This window comes from Hesperophylax consimilis, chromosome 16 (assembly GCF_061612785.1).
Source record: "Hesperophylax consimilis isolate HC1 chromosome 16, BYU_Hcon_1.0, whole genome shotgun sequence".
In the NCBI taxonomy this organism is placed as follows: Eukaryota; Metazoa; Arthropoda; class Insecta; order Trichoptera; family Limnephilidae; genus Hesperophylax; species Hesperophylax consimilis.
The window spans coordinates 9,175,036-9,196,818 of NC_142851.1; the positions used below are offsets into that span (position 1 = coordinate 9,175,036).

Here is a 21,783-nt window from a genome sequence, read left to right on the forward strand (position 1 = left end):
TATTTTTTTGTGAGTATTACAATGGCAGCACTAGATTTTGTCTATGGTAGTCCGGTTTTGTTATTAGACTTGTGTTGACGAGATTTTGACATTTGTAAACATCTCGACTTGGCAGAACGAGTTTGAGTACTTCTGAGATCACCAGTAAACAGTGAACGTCAGTCAATACATAATAATAATTAAGTGGGGCAAAATGACTCGCGTGTCATTTGTGATTCGCTTAGTCACAACTTTTTTGATAATCAATGTGATTCGTGCAGAAAATGTTGTCACCGCCGACAATAAATTCGTAGTCACCTTAATCGATCATTTAAATGGACTCCCTGGACAGAGTTATAAATACGAAGGAGGTGTCGTAATTAATGCGCAGAATACAGTAAGTTTTATTCTTTGTGACCTTTCTCTCAACGTATGTTCTCCTAGTGTGATATATTTTATCACAAAGGTTATCATTTGGGTGATGTGGTTTACCATAACAAAGATAGTATTTTTTTTTCAAACAACGAAGATATTTGTACAAGTTTATCCAATTTTATTCCGTAAAATAGATTTTAAACCTCATCCTTTGTTTATAAAAAAAACTGAAAGTCATAATAATCTTTTAATGTATTTTCAGCAGTCATGAATCACATTACTATTAATTTGTGTATGCAAATTTGTTTCCCACATCCTTCATTGTCATACATAATTAATTATCCTACGATTCTTTCAAGAATAACATAATTATTTCACAAAGCGGGTACTTATAGTACTACTAATGTTCTTTAATTTAATTGCTATTTGTCATCATTGTGTTGTATGTATGCTGTTTTCCTAGACATAAGTAATATTATTATTTTCATTTCATCAAATTTGTTTTGTTTTAAAATATTGAGAGAAGCATATTGTGTTTCAAATAGGTACAGTACCTACTCCTGTTTATTATAATGGAAAGCTCCTAAAGGAATCTTTTGAAACATCCTGGTTAACTGAAGTTATAGGTTAAATATGAAGAGGTTGGAAAGGAGAATCATTTTTGAGATTAAGATCAGGACATTTTTTTTATGCACTACAGATTGATTTAATCCTATTACAATACACATAAAATATACAAAGCTTTGAATGAAACATTTTACAATAACTGATATTTTAGAGTTCTTGCCTAAAATGACTTGAAATCTTTAAGGCCAATGTTGAAAATGTCATGAGACCTAGAGGTATCATTTAGCAGCACCATACCTCTTGTCATGCTATGCTGGGCCATAACGTCCGTTCTTCCGTATGGAATACAGAGCAAGTCTTGGCGTCGACCCTGACGGTAGTTGTACGGTACAAAAAATTTATAGCATTCCAAGAGGTATGGGCTGTCAGTGTAATAGTTCATGATTTTAAAAACTGTTACTTGAAGGGTCCCATTTCTCCTAAATTGGAGACTTTCGTAGTGCGTTTCGGAGAGAAAATCTATGTGATGCATAAATCGTGGGTATTCACCATGCTTTCTCATATAAAGATATCTTAGAATTTTTTTTTGAATTTGTTCTAATAATTCTATGTATTTTTGCTGGTATGGGGCCCAGACAGCAGAAGCGTATTCTAATTTAGATCGTATAAGGCAGTTAAACATCGATGTCATTGCTTCGGGCTTGGAGAATTGTTTGCTTATGCACTAATGGGAAGAATATTGTGTTTTATAGACCTCTCCGATTCTCCAAAAGAAATTGAAAATATCAAACGCACTTTAATGAAGTGCATTAAACACTTAAGCGATCAGTTGTATATTTATATATAAATACATTTACCACATTATTTAATTAATATCATTCCTCAAAATATTAATATGGAAACACATGAACTGCTTACTGTAGTTTAAAGCCAATGAATCCACCTAGTTTTGGCTGTTTATCCCATATTTTTAGCTTCTATAATTTTGGCACACTATGACAAACAATCACTCAAATATTTTTTGCAAACTTGCCATAAATCTGTCGAGTGGATAAAAATGAACAACAGAGAGTGACAATATTGGTGACCTCAAACCCACCGGATGTTCAGAATTTAACAGCTTCAACTAAATTCTGCGCCAAGAAATATCAAGAATATTTGTTAGACATAGATTGGAAAATATTTGAAAGTGGTCTTTCATAATTGACTAGATACATTTTATAGAATGTTAGTTATTATACTGACAAATATTACTAATGAGATTTAAAAACAGATGAGGCAAAAAATGTCAATTTTATGTGAGTCAGAAGCCTAGATAATATACATGACAAAGAAATAATTTGTCATTGCAAACATTGGGCAAATTTTTAAAAATATTGACTTAACATTCTCGTCTTAACCCGTAGGGGCCGGCAATAAATTGCGCAAAATAAAAAGATTTTTTGTTAAAACCAACACGTAGACAATACTATACTTGATAAAGTGACATTTTAATTTCTGTCTTTAACTAACTAGTAGAGGTGATATCCGAAGGCAAAATGTATGTATAAGGACGACACTGTAATTGCAGTGCTTTTTACCGTACATGTGCACGATTCTTCAACACTGTAAATGCAGTGCTCGACCCTAGGGGTTAAAGAAATTCTAATTTGATCATCAATATTTTCTAAATTACTATATAAAACTGATTATTTGCCGCAATATAGTCCAGAAGCGCTACACAACACGGGATGCTAAAGGTGCTAATGTAGCATGTCGTCACTATTTTAACGAATAACTGTCCTTATTAACTACTTGTAATTTTATAATGCAGGGTATGCATGTGTTAACACTCTTATTGAGAAATCTTATAAGTTAGATCTAGACTTCTGATTATGTTCGTTACTATTGTTACTTTAATGTTTTCTTTTTATGTAATACTCACCATTCCCCAGCTATAAACGTATAATCTGAAATTAAAGCATACTTTGTAATACGACTCCATAAACTGAAGTGCTAGGTTAATAAAGTGAAATGTTTTTGTAAACAAGGTATGTATTTTATTAAATAACAAAATATTATTTTCGGTTGTCCCAAATCATTACAAAATATAAACAATTTCTGCATCTCCAGTGCCATAAGTGTAATGATTTACTACTCATTCGCAGGGTTGCCAATTCGTGGGGATTACACATTTTAAAGATTTTTCAAGAATTGGGTATTTTGTGGGGAAAATGCAGGGATTCTAGGCATTTATTGATTGAATAACTATATACATATATTGAAAAATAATGTTTACAATAATTGTAAGAATGCACTATATTTTGTTTTATTTTCACAAAAAATCTATTTTTAAAGAGATTGTAGAATATTTAAAGGTATATTAGAACATATGCATTGTTGACCTTGCTCGTTCGTTAATGCTAGAGGGGTTTTAGCACCATCAATGGGGCCTCAATACGCCGATGTGAAAGAAATGCGTCCGCCTAATCGTGGCGGCGGGGATGCTGATCGGTTAAATAGAACACATAAAAAGTTTTGTGATTTTACCCAATGCATAAACTCACGCCATGCTCAATGGTACTCAATTAACATTGATCTCTCTTTGCTGACGAGATTTGTGATTCCCTATCCATATTTCACAATGAGCAAGATTTATTTTATTTTCTACCATTCTAGTCTGAGAAATAAAATTCAACTTTCCAATATTCTATAATACGTAACTATGAAAAAACCAATCAAAATCGTGAGAGACGACAAAAATGCAATGTACAAACTTTTCAAAAATGCACATTGGGGTAGGTACATATCTTGTAAGTAATATTTTTCTTCACATTTGAATGTTTTCTATTTTTAAATTGTAATAAACAAAAGAAATTAAGTTGAGCAGGGGGGTATAACTCCGATCAAAAATTGGAACCGAAATATTCTGATGTCATATGATTGCCTAACTATATCCACCAATGAAAAACTCTGAAAGTCTATGGAATAAGGTTTCAGAGTTTTTCATTGGTGTATAGTATAATAAGTAGGCTCCGAATGAGAATTGTACTGTTGATATATTGGCATATCTATGGTTTTTTAGGACTAATTTGGTTCATACAAAAAGCCCGAAGATATTGATCTAGTGAGTGGTTTATTTGTGGAGTTGAGTTTGAGGCTGGGCGCGCACTAGGCAGTCAACATTTGGAGGAGCCAGTGCTTGCAACCAGTGTGGCAGCCAATATCATCAGTTCAGCCAATATCAACACGAAAAATAACTGGCTGCAGCGACAAGTACGTTAGGACTGAGGCAACCATAAATATTTTAGCTAGTCGTACTGGCGTGTTTCGACTGGCTCCTGCAGCCGGCGATCTTTGGCTGCCTTTTGCGTTAGCTTGAATACATTTTCATACATATTTGAAGATCATGTTGGCTGCTGGAGCCTTGCTGCCTAGCCCAATAGGTAGGAAAACGAACAGTATACATAGGTCGATAAAATTTATACAAACAATTTTATTTTATGAAAAGAACAGTGTTACTGCAAATGCATAATTATTTTTTTTTTTTTTTAATCAAAAGGCACAACTTATAAATCTCTGCAATTATTTTTTTAACTTCCGATTTAGTGGTCCGCGTTAAATCTTCCCCAAAGGAAAAACTTAACCCTTCCACACACTTTTCCACAAATGATCATCTAGTCAATCAAAATTATGTAAGTGAATTATATAAGCAAAATAAATACAAAACAATACAAGAACAACACGTCAATTCACCAGAGATCAAATGGGAAAATAATTCACCGACTCCAGATATTTTCATATCAGAGGGTTCGGTTCGGTAAAACTTCTAACAGGGCCTATAAATCCTACTGATCCCTCAACATAAATATTTAAAAAATCTTTTGTTATCCTACATGTATTCAAAATGACCGACTTTTGCATCTTTATATATAATTTTTTTGATAGATCTAATACTCCTAAATTTTTAATTAGAGAGCTAGGTATAATGCCAGTAGCCGAAATAACGAATGGTAATATTTTTATAATAACAATAATTATTATTATTAGCGTGAGCTAACCTGTTTATAGGCAATTATTATCTCTATGAATAACAGGCGATATAATCAATTGAATTCATTACAAGGTCTGAAATAAATAGTTCTAATAGTAGTCCATTCTACATCAGTAATAAACAAACCATACTGTTATTACTCTTTTATATATTTGTAAGAATAAACAATAACTTTTATCTTTTGATATTCTGGAGTGATTTTTATACAATCGAACCCATTTTCCAATACATATTGAATCTACTGACCGGTCACCGGCTGAGTTGGCATTGCGTCTAGTTCCAACACGGGCATCGTGTTCTTTATTACGACTCCAGCAACATTTTCGGCTTATTGTGATCGTAGTTGGGAGAGTATTGTCCGGTTATTCGTAACCTGGGAATGTTTGTCATTTAGATGTTTTTTTTATTTTTACGCGGTATAGAGAAACATATCCCCTGTGTAAAAATCGTTGTAATTTTTTCATGACAGACCATCGACCAAGTAGTTCATATATTATTGAAGAAGAAGAGAATACTAACAAGTCTAAACGAAACATGAATCAGAACAAGACACAGAAAATAAATATGTAAAGAAAATAAATGGTCTCAACTGAGAATCGAACCCAGGATCTCTGTCTTACCGAGACAATGTCTAAGACAAGGACAACAACATTATCTTCTTCTTCAATGATATATTACATTGATGGGTATAATCTACAAAAGTTATCGAAAAGTTGTTCTAATAAAAATTGAATGTTCATATATCGTTTAGAAAATTTTATTTGCTTTCTAAATAAGAGTGTTTTGTATTTACATTTCAAATTGGCATGTGCAGCGTGCTCACATAATCAGCTATTATTACGTCAGATTTCTACGAAGCTATAAAACTGCAAACTCAAGGCTTTTCAGTGTTTCGTAGAAAGCTTTATTACAAAATTCATGCATATTGTTTTTATGTTCAATTACATTATTATATATTATAATGTATAATGTTTTTGAAATAGCCTTGCACAATATGTAGATATAAGTTGGATAATTTTTTTAAATATATTTATTTTAATTTCACATTTCAGTTTTCGGTAATGAGTGAATGCATATCTTGGAAGCGGAAATTAACCCACTTCCCGACATTCGATTGAGCTGAAACTCGGCAAATAGATTCGGTGTCAATTGACAATGCATTCTATCAACGTTTGGTGGCAATAACATACACAGATGCGAAAATATATCCATTTCTCTACGAAATTTCTCATTAAATGTTGGTCCTCCCCATTCGCGATTTAGCGCGGTTAACTCCAGTCCCTGTGGAGGAAGGTTTAATCCTCAGTCACAGATGTATTATGGTAAAAAAACTTTTACGGGTTAATTTTTAAAGAAACTATACAAGTTATCTATTTATGGTAAACCATACAAGTTCTATTTATAGTACACTATACAAGTTCTATTTATAGTAAACTATACAAGTTATCTATTTATCGTAAACTATACAAGTTATTTATTTATAGTAAACTACACAAGTTATTCATTTATAGTAAACTACACAAGTTATCATTTTATAGTAAAGTATACAATTTATCTATTTATAGTAAACCATACAAGTTCTATTTAGAGTAAACTATACAAGTTCTATTTATAGTAAACTATACAAGTTATCTATTTATAGTAAACTATACAAGTTATTTATTTATAGTAAACTACACAAGTTATTCATTTGTAGTAAACTACACAAGTTATCATTTTATAGTAAAGTATACAATTTATCTATTTATAGTAAACCATACAAGTTCTATTTAGAGTAAACTATACAAGTTCTATTTATAGTAAACTATACAAGTTATCTATTTATAGTAAAGTATACAAGTTATTTATTTATAGTAAACTACACAAGTTATTCATTTATAGTAAACTACACAAGTTATAATTTTATAGTAAAGTATAAAATTTATCTATTTATAGTAAACTATACAAGTTGTCTATTTATAGTAAACTATACAAATCATCTATTTATTGTAAAAAAATAGTAGTTTGTATTTTATTTGTGAGGCTGTTTAATTTTGGCATTTTTCATTGCACATAGATTTACATTTCATATTATCCATAGAATATAATAGCTTAATAAATTCAGGTAGCTCAACTAGTCGATGTAAACAACACACACTTGGGTTGTGTGTATTGGTGTATCTTTATACGCTTTTGCCAGCGATATCTCAGAGAAGCTTATTTGAAAAACATCTGTGTTTAGACAGTTTTAATCGGTTAGTCATCTGTAAGTAATATATTAAGGTTAACATTAAATTTAATGTTTCCTTAAAACTTTTTCATAGCTTTTTTTAAAAACTCTCAGTATAGGTTTTTATATTCATCTTCGCAGGTGGCCAAAAGGGGAACTAATGAAGAATTTTGAAAAAAATTCATAGATTTTTTATATACACAAAACTTTATTATCAACAAGACTGCAAATTTAACTGTGTCGAGCTATAAATCTGTGACAAATAATGGGCAAACATATAGCATTGTTAAGAATATTTTTTGAGTCATCTGTTATAGGGAATTATGTATATTAATCCTGCTTGTGGTTTTTCACTGAGAATTAGACTGAATTATAAAAAAATTATGAACTCATAGTTAACACTATATGGTCGGGCATTTTACTGCCAAATCACGGCGTAGCCGCGGGTGTTTTTTTTAATTTTAGCGCCAAAATTAGACTTTCCGCAAAATATTCATATCTAATGATCTATTTGATATTTTTCGATGAAACTTTCAGTGTTTTACTTTAAAAAGATGTCTCTATTTATTTACTTAGCAATGTATGTGTAATTCCTTTTTTTATGAACAAAAACATTCTACTTTCTTGGGAATCATAGAAAAAACAGTATTTCACAATCGAAATAACTTTATTCATACAAAATTACAAGATTATTTAGAAATTTTCAATTCATATAAAAAAAACTATAACCTAATAGTGCTTCAATGTGTGTTAGCGTTCGAAACACTTTCCTTTATGCAGGGGCACATTGCAAAACTTGCACATGTACCGCGTTTCACTGCGTAGTTTTTGAGCGGAACATACGCGACAAAGATTTTATTTTATTTATTTTTTGTTGTGTTTCAAACTCATTGTATTGACAGGTAGATAGATCGGGTACCGCCGACAATAGAAAACACATGACCCCGCACCCATTTAGAACCCTTTTTTTACAAGTTTCCCGCTCCTTACCGCTTTCCGCACCAAAACGAGTAAACTCGTCTCCAGCGTTTTACTGTAAAAAGGCATATGACAAGTTTTCTCGTTTCCCGCAAAGAATGTGTTAATAAACACATTACATGTCAGATTGTTTAATTTGGAATAGAGATCAATGATATATTGTTTTGAGTCACTGGGGAAAACAATTTCCCTCACGGCCTATGTCATCTTTGTGGATGCTGTGTGGAGGGTCTTTTTAAAGAAAGGAAGGAGAGGAATGTGTTGGAAAAGAAAAATTATGAGGGTTAGATAGGAATCTGGGGGTCAGTGTGTGTAGAAGTGACGGACATAGGAATCGATCCCTCCCAGTGCGGTGCAAGGTGATGAGTCAAGAGAATCTCCACACTCTCCCAATCCAGCCCACCACGCAGTTGGTGGGCAGACTCATCCGCCACCAAAACCAAGTTATCCAATTAATGGTTCACAAGGCAGTAGTGTCATACCTGCTTCCCAACCTCACATATATTATAATTTCAATTCACAAACTGAGTCACAATTTTTTAAATTTATTTATTGCATCTCACTATACATAAAACACCTTTTTTCACATAAAAATCAACCTCAATAGGACTAAGCCTGTATCGAGGTTAACAATTTACATTTGAGTGAAGCAAACATAAGAGTAATCACAAACATAAAGTAATTCTACATACAAACACAAAATATTTCAAAATCAAAGAAAAAATAAGTATTAGATTAGTACCAGATGGGTAATTTGACAGTATATTGTAACAATATTTGAACCATAACTAATCATTTTTCAAAAGAAGAAGCAAAGTAGACAATAAAGACAGATGGGGTGACATTCAGTTTTTAGCAAAGAAAGGACAAGGATGAAAAAATATTAAGACAATCGTCTGTCAATACAAAAATCTTAATAAACTTTATAAATTTAACTAAGGAATTGGTAGACTTAATATGATTTGGAAGAATATTAAAGATAAGTGGTGCCTGATATAAATAATTTCTTTGACCAAAAGAAGTTTTAGTATGTAACGCCACAAAGTTCAATGTAGAGCTAATTCTAGTTGTCCACATTTGTTGTGTTCTTTCAGCAAATTTATTATTGATAAAAAATCGACAAAGTATTTGAGTGACATATAGTTGTTTTATGCACATAACATTAAATTTCTTATAAAGTAGGTTGGATGGATAACAGATTTTTTTTTTGTACATCACTTTAAGGATCAATTTTTGAGTAATATTTAGTGTTTCAACATTGGCTTTAGACATGATCCCCAGCATACTATGTTATAAGAAAGTCGAGATTGGACTAAGGCAAAATAGACAGTTTTTAATTTCTCTTTGTCCAATATGTGTCGAAGTTCTTTAAAAATAAATGTAAGTCTCCTAATATTCTTTGTTAACATATCAATATGGTCATTCCATTTTTACACCTAGATACATCTACACTTTCCAAGGGGTGGCAATTACAATTTAGCAGACAATTATGTATAATTAGATTATGAGTGTCAGAAGGTTGACTTTTTGATGGCCAGGCTATGCAATACATAAAAATAGAATTGAAAGTGTTCAAAATAGATTTCTAAGATACCTTAATTTCCGCTCTTTTCGATCTCATATTAGTAATGAAGACTCTGCAAAGTTCTTCAATATACAGACGTTAACTTTCCGAAGAAATATAGCAGATTCGGTAATGTTATTTAAAATTACACACAATTTAATCGATAGTCCTGATCTTCTTCAACGCCTATTATTCCATGTTCCCAATCGCAACAGCAGACAGTCGCTTACTTTTAATCTCCCTCATTGTAAGACCAATTCCAAACAAAACTCATTTATCTACAGATCCACACATTCATTTAACTTAAATTATTACCATATTGACATTTTTCACTCTACTTTACGCGACATAAAACAAAAACTCAATAATCAACAAAACTCAAACTAGAAGTTTAATTCCTATATATTCCCGTCCTTAATCCTTATCCTATATTTCCTCCTCCTCCCCCCTCACCCTCCTTTATTTTAATATTTTCTAACTAAAGAAGAAATTAATTTAAGAGAACATCTCTATGACATTGCACACCTTACCATTAACTATTCATCAGTGGAAAGTTCATAATTGGCATAATTAACTATTTTATGATTGTATCATTGTATAATTAAAGATTTGCTGTCAACTTTTCCTAAAATGTATAAATAAATAAATAGATATACTAAATGTCATATATTTAGATAAAATAGAATAATATATTTTTTTGATTAATGCGTAAATATAATTTAATAATTTAGGTGTGTTTACGTTACAATGGATCTCATATTCTCATTCATGGAAGATAGCAAAGAGGGATCAATGACCCCAGTGAATAAAGATTTTTCTTGTCTGCATAATCATCAGTCTTTTTAAAATTGTGCTGAAAATCAGACTTTTTTCAACCCCACTTCCATTCATGCCTTTGTATTCTGCTGACAAACTGCTTTGGCAGTTTAGCAGGTGCTAATATTTTAGAATAACTAAAAAACAAAATATAATTTTTACAACCCACAATTAAAATGTTGATGAGTAATTATTACATTCTCCTGTAATGGGGTCTGGAGATGATCAATTTTAATGTGCTTACGTTATTTTCGTCATTGATAATGTGCATTGAAGTATGATTGACAGAACTGCAGTGGACCTGTCAATATTTTCACCCCAGTTGATTTGTTGATGTCTGCGGAAACATCAACTATGGCCATTTGCATCACATTTTTTGTAAATTTTAGTTTCACTTCAGAGTAAAATTCTAAGACATAATATCATGTATATTTTTACGATAATTAGTGTATTTTCATGTTGATGAATAAATAAATGATTTAAAACGTGCCATTTTTGATTTGCCGCCAAAATGATATGTTCGTTTTCATTCGTGAATTCGGTGGCGTTGACGTCACGCTGGGCAACGTTGGTGAAAGCCATCTTACCAGACATTGGCGTTTTCTATGTCATAATAATAACCTAGATTGAAATGTTTCGGAATGTGCGGTTTTTCAAATCAATGATTATGAATGAAAATATTAAAATTACACAATTTTAGTACATTGTTCAGAATCAGAAAAATAAACTTTAAATCTTCTACACATTTTTAAAGGTATTCATAGTTTCTGAAAATACTCCATTGTAAATCACCTCAAAGACTTAAATTTGACAATTGATGTTGACGCATCTTTTTCTCCTATTCCTATTGGGGTTGGGGATCCACCATTTGGATAAGGCACTCCCGGTGTCCCTGTGCTATGCTACTTCAGCAGCTTCCCTCCATTGTCAAGTCTTTCTTCAGCTTTGTCTGGGGCGGCCAACTGAATGTCTTCCTTCTGGAATGGCCATCAGTATTTTGTGTGAAAGTTGGTATTCTGGCATTCCAAATACCACCTTATCTGCGACTTTTCTACGAAGAGGAGAAGGCTTCCATGTGAAGCACATCTCAGATTGTTGAGCTTCTCACTTGTTCCCATTTTATGACTTTACTGATTTCTTTACTATTATTTGCAGGATGGAGGGATATACAATGTAGATACCATCGTTAACGTTTCGTGCGGTCAACAGCAATGTGACGTTGATTCATTAAAATGCAAGTCTCAAATTCAGCAGAAGAGCGATGGCTCAGAAGGTTTGGAAGTCCTGGATGGTAGCACCAAGTGTGAGCCCAACACCCTAAATACAGTCTCTGAAGATGTAGAGGAACCGATTCACGATGATATCTCCCAGAAGACAGGGAATCATTCTCCCGTAATCGAGCTTGTCCATGAGTTGCAATTGAATGATCAATCTGTAAGCTTTATTTATTTAATTTTTATTTTATTTAATATTATTTGTCTTTTAATACTAATAAGAAACTGAAACTGGAAACTGGAAATGCACATACATTTATTACTTCTTTTTTGCAATAAAAAATTATTCTTTAAGTAAGAAACCAACATCTTTTTTGGTATGGCGGGAGAGGTGGATCATAGGGGGACATATAAGACTACGAGTCAGTCTAGGGCCACAAGTGTCACACTGTGGACGTCTCCATCCCGCTAGGGAATGAATGGTGTGGGCATTTGTTGACCACCAACAAATAAGAAATAAGTAAAAAAAAAAAAGGATTGCTCAGATCGGAAAAAAATGTTTTTGGTTCTTTATGTGATGTCAGTTACCCGCTTTTATCACGAGTTTCCGTACTCCGTGTGTTGAATTTTATACAATATTCTACCAGGTTTTTAATTAAAACTAATAAATTGCTATGAAGCAAACAAATTTTATAATATCAGGGTTATAAATAAATATTAAGCTAGCTGATATGAATAGAACTTTGTGGTCTCTTATGACTCTTATGTGACCATTAAATAAATTAATAGTATGATTTGACTAACTTTGTGGCCTCTTATGAGTCTTATGTGACCACTAAATAAATAAAATGTTGGAAAACTTTATCTCTAATGTTCATAAAATGAATATGAGAAGAGGAGGATTTTATTTGATTATTTGGTTGTTGTCAGCCGGGCTCCGGTGAGCAGTTTGTGGCTGTGCGACGCACCCCAGGTGGGTCCTGGTGCGCTGATTGCCCCACGGACATCAACCCCAGCGCGGAGGGGGTTACGGACCTGGTGAGCGGGGCGCTGCAGCACCTGGATAGGCACCTGCCCGAGGAGAAGCACAGCCTTAGGAAAGTTCTCCGGGTTCAGAGGCAGGCTCAGGTAACACATTTTCTATAAAGAATGTGGCACAGGTCGCGCAAATATAGTTGACAATACAACACACACTTAGGCTAGGAACGCATTAGGCAGCCAGCTATTATGATCTTCAATTTGTATTTAAAAAAAATATATTTAAAAAAAAATTATGTGAATACCGCACAAGAATCCTAACTGCTCCCAACCGTCTGGAGCCAGTGGAACTTGGCATCCCCAATTGGCGTATGTAGTGGGGCTGAAGGTAGTGGGGAGGGAAGGAGGTGGGGATGAGGTGGGTGGGGAAGTACCTGGCTATTCAGATCTGGGTACCAAATAGGGCTAAAGCCATTTCAAGCAACATTTCAATTGTATGAAAATGTACTCAAGCTTAAGTATTAGGCAGCCAACAATCGCCGGCCACGGGAGCCAGCCAGTATGACTAGCTAAAATGTAGCCAGCCGAATTGGTTATATTGACTGCTACTCTGGATGCTATACTGCCTGCAAGCATTGGCTCCTCCAAATCTTGGATGCCTAGTGCGTTCCCAGCCTTAGGATTGTTTGTATTGGTTCATATAATATGTATATACTCCCGACAGTGTTGTCCTTGCGTAACGTAAGTGAAAACAGCCTTTTGTTTTGCTTACGCCTACTTATTGCTTTTAGCGGGAAAGGGACAGCAAACCAAAGTAATTGGATTTTCTAATTATTTTATTTTAAAACGACTTATTTATCTGTTGAGAAATAACATTCTCTCACCAGGTCATGGGTAGTGTACAATTTATTTGCAATAGTTTTAAACTTTTTATAATAAATAATTTGCAACTCTTTCTTTGCAGATTGTGAACGGTGTACGCTACATTTTGCTTTTAGAAGTTGACTCCACTTCTTGTGTCAGAAATGAGCAAACTAATGAATGTGAAAGTGAAAACACCGTCACTAAAGTGTGCCAAGTCACTTTCTTAGAAAAGCCGTGGCTTAAGTTGGCCGACGGTTCCAAGTTCCGAGCTGTCATGTTTAACAATTGCACGGAGCAGTACTCATTTGGAGACAACGGAGAGGCTTTGTCTCCTCTGGGGGATGGAAATGGTAGAACCAAGAATTCTTTAGAAAATGAATTGGATGTGAACTTCAACCCTGCGTCAAATGGCAAAAGCGACACTATCAACCCATCTGACAACTCGGAAGACATTTTGAAAGTAATTCAAAATCAAGAGCTACTCGCGGCCAAACCTCAACTTGAAGTTCTTTCTCCGGAAAGGCTCTCTGACCTAGAAGATCAAATCATTACCGAAGTATATTCTGATACTAATAACCCCGCGGAGCAACTCAATCCAATTCCCGACGCTTTGTCCGAATCTATTGAACAGATTATAACTACTGATCATTTGATAAAAAGTCAGGCTCCTTTGATCAGTGCCAAGAAGGAAACACCTAATGCATACCAACCGGACATTCAACAAAATCCCGAGATCACAACAGAAGATGCGAATGTCGCTGCTCCGGCTCCCATGTCTGATGAAAAGAAACAAGCCCTCGATGGATTCTTAAGTTTTTATGGTTTTGATACCATCGTCACAAATCCCCAATATCAAATACCTGTGAAACGACACATCAGGACTTTTAATGCTCCAGACCAAGTAGTTATTCAATCTAATATCGAGCAACAATTTCCTCAAATGACCCGAGAGCAACTTGCAAAAGAAGCTTTGAAAAAAAAGTTAACAAGCGAACTGAGTGGCCAAAAGAGTTCTTCCTCAGAAGAAAGTCATTCTTCCGAAGATAATGGCTCTGTTAATAAAACAGAAAAAAAGAAAAATAAATCCAGTGAAAGTAAAGAAAGCAATAAATCATCATCAGAGGAGGTTGTAACTGATATTGATACATCCGTACCATACGTACGCAAGCGAAGAAGCACCATTAAGGCCAGTGAAAAAAACAAAATTCATCGCTTAGCTACCCTGGCTGTGGAGGAGTTGGACCATTTCGATTCTGATGATTTCAAGAGAGTTCTCTTGCAAATACTTGATTCAAGAAAAGAAACACAGACATCTCACACAATATACCATCTGAAACTTAAAGTGGGCTTCTCAACGTGTGAAGAATCATCCGAAGATGTCAAAAAATGCATGTCAATGCTCGTTAATGATAAATTAAAGATCTGCAATGTGCAAGTACAGGCGAAAAATTCTGGAGAAGAAAAGGTAATCAAATCAGAGTGCTTTTCTCTTAAACCAACTAAATCAAAGATTACTCGGAGGGAAAGTCCTTTACCAGTAACTACCACAACAGAATTTACACCAATCGGTTTGCCGGGAGGAGTCAGCGACACAGACATTAATGACCCAAATATCAAAGAATTAGCTCAAGTTTCTCTTTCTCAGTATGACTTAACATCTTCATCAAATAATCGTCACAAAATAATAGAAATCAAATCGGCCACAATACAGGTTGTTTCAGGCCTTCTGACTGAGATTAAATTCACGGTAAAAGAAAGCATTTGCCCAAAAAATCAAGATTTCACCCAAGAATGTCAGTTCCTGGACAGTGCTCAAAATAAACTGTGTGTTGCAACCATATGGGATCAGCCGTGGTTGAAAGATGGAAGGCATGTTGAAATCAACTGTGACCTCGATAATAATATTCGTAAGAAGAGAGAAAGTGAAATTAATGCATTGCAATGGCTAGAGAAATACGTCAGTGACCAGAAACAGTTTGATAGTTTCATCGTTCAGCACGGCCGGCAGTATGGAGACAATAGGACCGAATATAAGCACCGCTTTGGAATATTCCGAGTGAATTTGAAAATAATAGAATCTTTAAACTTGAACGAGCTGGGGACAGCTAATTATGGTGTTACTCCTTTTGCTGATATATCTCAGAGGGAGTTCCGTGCTAATTACTTGGGCCTGCGAAGAGACCTGCGCCTTGAGAACCACATTCCCATGCCCATGGCCGAGATACCCCATATTGAAGATGTGCCCACAGAGTTTGACTGGAGAGACAAAGGAGCTGTAACCGCTGTTAAAAACCAGGGATCTTGTGGCAGCTGCTGGGCTTTCAGCGTAACAGGTAACTAACTGATTGTTTCAATTTGATTTGAAGGTGATACTGCTTTCACAAGAAATAATAAACAAGCTTATTCATTACAATGTCAGCCCAGTATTTTTTATCAGCTGCTCAACAGCATATCCCGCTGCAAACTCTACGATTGTTTTTAACAAAAAAATATTTTATTTTTTGTTAATGGTCAGCCCTCAAAAGTACACAATTTGCAAGTCTGCTAATCCAAGAAATACTAGTAATGATTTATGTATCTGTAAATTCTATGCGGGTGGTTAGGAAAATGTGTAAGGTTGGTTTCCAGTGAAAAATGTTCTTAGACTCTATGTTTTTAAGTTCTGTATGAAATGCGTACTAGAATTTTAGGTAAAACGTTTGAATATGCTTTCACTGGTTTTCAAACTGTATCTTTTACAAACATTTTGAAATGTATTTCATAAGCGGGGTCTCCCGCGACAGTTTCCACAAACAATACGTTAAACATTTTTGTTTCCGTTCACATTCCGTCAGTGAAACTTTGGGTCACGGTGGGCGTGGTCATATACATTTTGTCAATATTTTGTAGATGTTTGATGAGAAAGACGTGTGTGCTCTCATTTTCGCTGTCAAATGTCAAGATGAGTTTTGGCGAGGAAGTTCTTGCAGTTTTAGCGATCGCAGAAATTATTACACCAGGGAGGATTTCAGGTTCGACTATACCTTAGACCTCAAAATTTTAATTTATTCCAGGAATTGAAAATAGAAGACAGGTTTGGCTTAGGTAATTTCTTCCACGTCTCGTAAACTGATTTTGAAGAATTAGTTTTATTTACTCAGCCATTAAAAAAAAAACAAGGTGGCGAAGTGACATTGTTTCACCAGAAATGTGACTTGCTGTTACATTACAATTTTTCGCAACTGGGGATTCATATGCAAGCCTGATGTACCACTGCTTGAGAATCTCGAAACAGCAGCTGTCAAACATTGTTCTGGAGGTTTTTGTTCCCTCTAAAATAGACTTAAAAGAATTAATTTGAATGTGAGTTCATGATAGAAACAATCAAACATACAACAGTATTTATTTACAATTTACTTAACTCATAACCTCAAAAACTCATACGATTTATGCTCCATGACAGATTGCACCTTGCGGTGGCTGTCAAAAAATGAAATAATCCCCTCCCCTGCCTCCCCCGATTCGAATGTATGGAGAATGTTAAATAGGCCGCTGTGCAGGGTTTTTACTGTCAACATCTTGATCATTATCATCATTGTGTTAAATGATTTTTCAGGAAATGTGGAAGGCCAGTGGAAAATCAAGTCAGGGAACCTTTTATCTCTATCGGAGCAGGAACTGGTGGACTGTGACAAATTGGATGATGGATGCAATGGAGGTCTTCCCGACAATGCCTACAGGTTTGGAAGAATTTCTACATTTAACAGCTTATATTATAACAACCGTAGACATCCTAATTGATAGACCAGCCCATCAGGGAAAGGGGAACAAATCGAGTTGCGCGGAGCGGGGAGGTGATGTGACCGTCTGTCTTTCTGTGATTTGTCAATAAATGAATCTGACAGCATACAGGCAAATAGTATTGCAATTTCACTATATGGTTCTCTGCAATAAAATAAAATCTGCTTACGAATTACTGTTCCTTTTTACAATGGCGCATTTCTGGCTGCGTAAAAACTATCCCAAAAATCAGGTAAACAAACGTTTGGGCTTGTCTCCAAAATTGAACATTTCCTTACACAATTTAGTTAGACACTTTTACAAATGTGTTATAATTTACTTACCTAACTCAATTTTACCATTTAAAAACAAACACCCAGATCCTGGGCAGAAAAGTCCCACAATGGACTGCGCTGCAAACCTTTGCCTTACTTTAGCGAACTTTACATTTCTGCGCAGGGTCTAGTTATTTCAATATGCGCTCTTCAGCGGTCAATGCACGAGTGATGTCACAGTATATTCAAAGTATTCTTGAACCCTTCTGGTGCCAAAATATGGCCAAGTGGTTTACCTCCAACTCGTCAAAATGATCAGATTTTATGTTAGGGCAACTCTATCAATTTGAATGTCTATGATAACAACCTATATCTCTATATATACTAGTGACCAATTTATTGTAAAAGTATTGCATAATCTAACATACTAAAAAAGATTTAAGCCAACTGTTCCCAAACTTTTTCAAACACGGAACCCTAAATTAACCCAGTCAACGGTCAACAGTCAAATACTGTCAATTTTTAATTTTCTATGCACAGCGGCGCCCTGCCTTGGTTTCTACCGGCACACCAAACGCCTCCACCGCTTTGATAGTCCGTGTAGTTTGGTCGTAGCTCGGTGACAGTCGGCTTGTTTCCATTTGCCATAACTCCCTTTGTTTCTATTATCTATAGTTTAAACATACAATTCGGGGTTCGGGGTGTGAAAACAGTTTAGTCAGAAAAAAGCGTACATTTTTAAAATCTATCAATTTGGTAAAAAAAAAAACTATATTTTGCTAAGGAAGGTGATACAGAAAGGTGTATTTCTGTAAGAACAATATTTTTTTTAGTTTTCATATATCGGTTGTGAGGTAATCATTGAAAGAACCACAACTTTAAATTTGAACTTTTGACTTATCTGTCTTTATGCCCCGAACTATGAATTAGGAAAGGGCCTCTTTTTATTCATATTTTATGTTATTACATGGCCAATATTTATTGTCATAATATTTAGTGTCATATTGATCAACCTTTCAGGGCCATTGAAGAACTAGGTGGTTTGGAGTTGGAAAATGACTATCCTTATGAAGCTGAAGATGAGAAGTGTAACTTCAACAAGACGCTAACCCGTGTTCAGATAACTGGAGCCGTTAATATCTCTTCCAATGAGGATGACATGGTGAAGTGGCTCGTGCAGAATGGTCCCATCTCAATAGGTAAACAAACACGTTTTTTGGACTATTACCATTTTAATTATTACGATTCTTACGCATCGGTTCAGCATCGGTATATTTAAGACGGCCTTGAGTCCGGTTTAACTATGCCTATGGTGATGTGATAAGTCAAGTTTTTCACCATTTTCAAAACCACATGGAAAGTAAGAAAAGGTAGGTGCAACATGATTGGTTGCAATTAGTGATTGTAAAATAAAATGTTTTTTTTTTGCACAGGAATCAATGCTAATGCTATGCAGTTCTATATGGGAGGAGTTTCTCACCCTTTGAAGTTCCTATGCAGCCCTTCAAACTTGGATCATGGAGTCCTTATTGTCGGATACGGAATACACAGTATGTTATTAATAAATATACATAATGTCTTATAAGAATATATAAACTATTTTCCAACCTTTTTGTTCCCCTCTCTTCTGCTTCAATTCTGACAACATATCCCAAAATGAGAATATTGTAGTCCCTATTTAAATTAGTGTTATTTCTGGGAACATTTGTAAAACTTGAATTTTAATTGCACACCAACTACATATTGAAATATTTATTGGGACTCGAATTCGAACTGCTGGAATACCAAGAGTTAAAGCAATGTTTCTTAACCTTATTTGTCGAATGCCTCATTTCAATGCACAAAAAATTCCATTTACCCCCCCCAAAGAGTCAAAAATATATCTTTAATGTTGCATGTTTTCAAAGGCAAAACCATCATACATTTCATTAATAATTACAAATACCCAATAAAACACACAAACAAAACCACAAACATACAACAAAAAACAAATACCTAACAAAGCCACTAATCAACTACCTAGATATACCCTCAATACGCTTCATGTTGACCATTGCGCTAGTGTTACCATCTTTTTTACCCCAGCTGGGCATCCCCCATTTTGAGAAACACTGAATTAAAGGATGAAATTTGCCATAATTTTTTTGTAGACTGCACCATATTTCGTAAGTATTTTTCATCCTGTAGTATTTTGATGGCTTATCTAATCAATATCTTTTCAGCGTACCCGATCTTCAAGACGAAAATGCCGTACTGGATTATAAAGAACTCGTGGGGGCCGTCGTGGGGAGAAAGGGGTTATTATCGCGTCTACAGAGGCGACGGAACTTGCGGAGTTAACCAGATGGCTTCCAGTTCTATCATTTAATCTCCTAATACATATTTATAATTTATTTAACACCAATTCAAGCAATTAACTGATGATTAATACAATGTCAAATCTTCCAAATTGAATATCTGATAGTATTTGTAGGTACTGTAAATCCTCTGTTTCTACTTATGGAATATACCATTTAAGCATCCACATGGTAGCTACAAGTGCTGCCATCTATAATATGGTTGATTGTAAACAAATGATCGTAACTCAAATGATCGGCAAATAATAGTGTGGGTGTGTGTGTCATGTTAAAGTAAAAAGATTTGATATAATTTACTTATAATCATTTATTTTATGAGATAATATACAGTTTACGATCAAATGGTATTTTACGTTCATTTACAATCGTAAATTACTTACGGTTACTTAATTGCTTACTATCAAATGATAATTATTATCTTTTTACCTACGATCTTTTTGCTTACGATCATTTGATTACGGTCAAAACGCTGGTTACCCTATAATATTCATAGAGAATTGATGAAGTTTTCCTTTGCAAAGAGGATCAAGCATAATAATAATACTAATTTGATCAGATTTTAACTAACATGACAATGTATTACGAATTTTATTTTATAATCATGTTTTTAATTTTACTTTTTTTGGAATTAAAAAATTAAGCTGCTGTTTATATTTTAAAGTCAAATAAAACATGCAAACATGATTGCAAAATTACTAACTAATGAATGAGTGTTTATTTTGTACATGTTATAATAACAATTTCTTAATGTTTAGAGTTGCTGATGGAGGTTATCGCAGTGGATAATGCTTTATTTAGAAATACTTAGAATTGAAAAATGTGTGTCTCGTGTACATGCATTACTTAACCAAATAGCATTTCTGCTTAGTAACTATTTGTTCTTTGCTCCAATAATGTATTGAGAATTAAGAAATAAGATGTAGTGACAATAAATACTTATAATATTTCAAAAAACTCACCCATGCTCTCTGTGATAGGTCTTGATTAATAAAATAAAATAAAATGTCACATATTGTAATAAAGTTTGTCAGACATATTATTTAAACGTGACTGACAAAATGGACGGACGGACCTATTCAAGAACAATGTGAAGCCGCGGGGTAAGGCAAAAATGCATGAATAATGCTAAAACATACTTAAATTTAATGACATCCATGTCTCATCAAATAACCCCAAAAAATCATAGCCGTTATAACTGCATTAACACAAAAATAAAATTATAATTGTTCATTATTCACCACAAAAGTTTGTCATACAAGATGGCTGCCAGGCAATTTCCCCTCACCCTAGATTTGGCTTCAAGGCCATTCATATAAAATCGCACCAATGCTTGGTACATGTGACAAAATGGCTGGCGGAAAACAAAATGGTCAATTATTTACAAATCTCAGTAAAAACAACGATTCACTTAGAATGATGATGGGAGCAAATATAATTCTTCGAATTTTTAACTTTATGTATATTGTAAATGTCATTCTTTAATAAATTTTACTGTCAAAAAAAGTAATTCTACCAGTTAGATAGCCAAGAGGTCCTAATCATTGGATTCCTGTCATTGCGGCGTCACAGGTTCAATCCCGTGCTAGCTAAGTTCCCCACCATTGCAAAAGAAACATTTTCCACATAGGTATGAAGGGAGGTTTTAAAATATTGTCAAGCTATTTGTTTCTTTAAATTTTTTTCAAATTTTTCAGATACGCAAGGACATTGCTTCTTATCTTTGATATGTCATTTAACGCATATATGTTTTAGAAATTTGTCTTTAATTTCTCATGTAAATAATACATAATACTAATTTAATAAGTACACATTATA

General features: G+C 34.2%; 1 protein-coding gene across 1 annotated transcript; it reads left to right on the forward strand.

Annotated features, from left to right (window-relative positions):
- The first annotated feature begins 39 nt into the window (after positions 1–39).
- Positions 40–21,036, forward strand: LOC149416676 (uncharacterized). The gene is made up of 8 exons (XM_089640867.1): positions 40–376; positions 11,677–11,955; positions 12,666–12,863; positions 13,678–15,910; positions 17,173–17,296; positions 18,632–18,810; positions 19,045–19,161; positions 19,834–21,036. Exons 1-8 carry the CDS (start codon positions 194–196, stop codon positions 19,977–19,979), a joined length of 3,459 nt encoding a protein of 1,152 aa, XP_089496993.1. The 5' UTR covers positions 40–193; the 3' UTR covers positions 19,980–21,036.
- Positions 21,037–21,783: the final 747 nt, after the last annotated feature.

What these genes read in the sequence shown, in the direction of transcription:
- LOC149416676 (XM_089640867.1), top strand. Translation starts at nt 194, where the DNA reads ATGACTCGCGTGTCATTTGTGATTCGCTTAGTCACAACTTTTTTGATA. An exon ending in GGGTTCAGAGGCAGGCTCAG is followed by an intron (nt 12,864 to 13,677) that starts GTAACACATTTT and finishes CTTTCTTTGCAG; the next exon opens with ATTGTGAACGGTGTACGCTA. An exon ending in GAATGGTCCCATCTCAATAG is followed by an intron (nt 18,811 to 19,044) that starts GTAAACAAACAC and finishes TTTTTTGCACAG; the next exon opens with GAATCAATGCTAATGCTATG.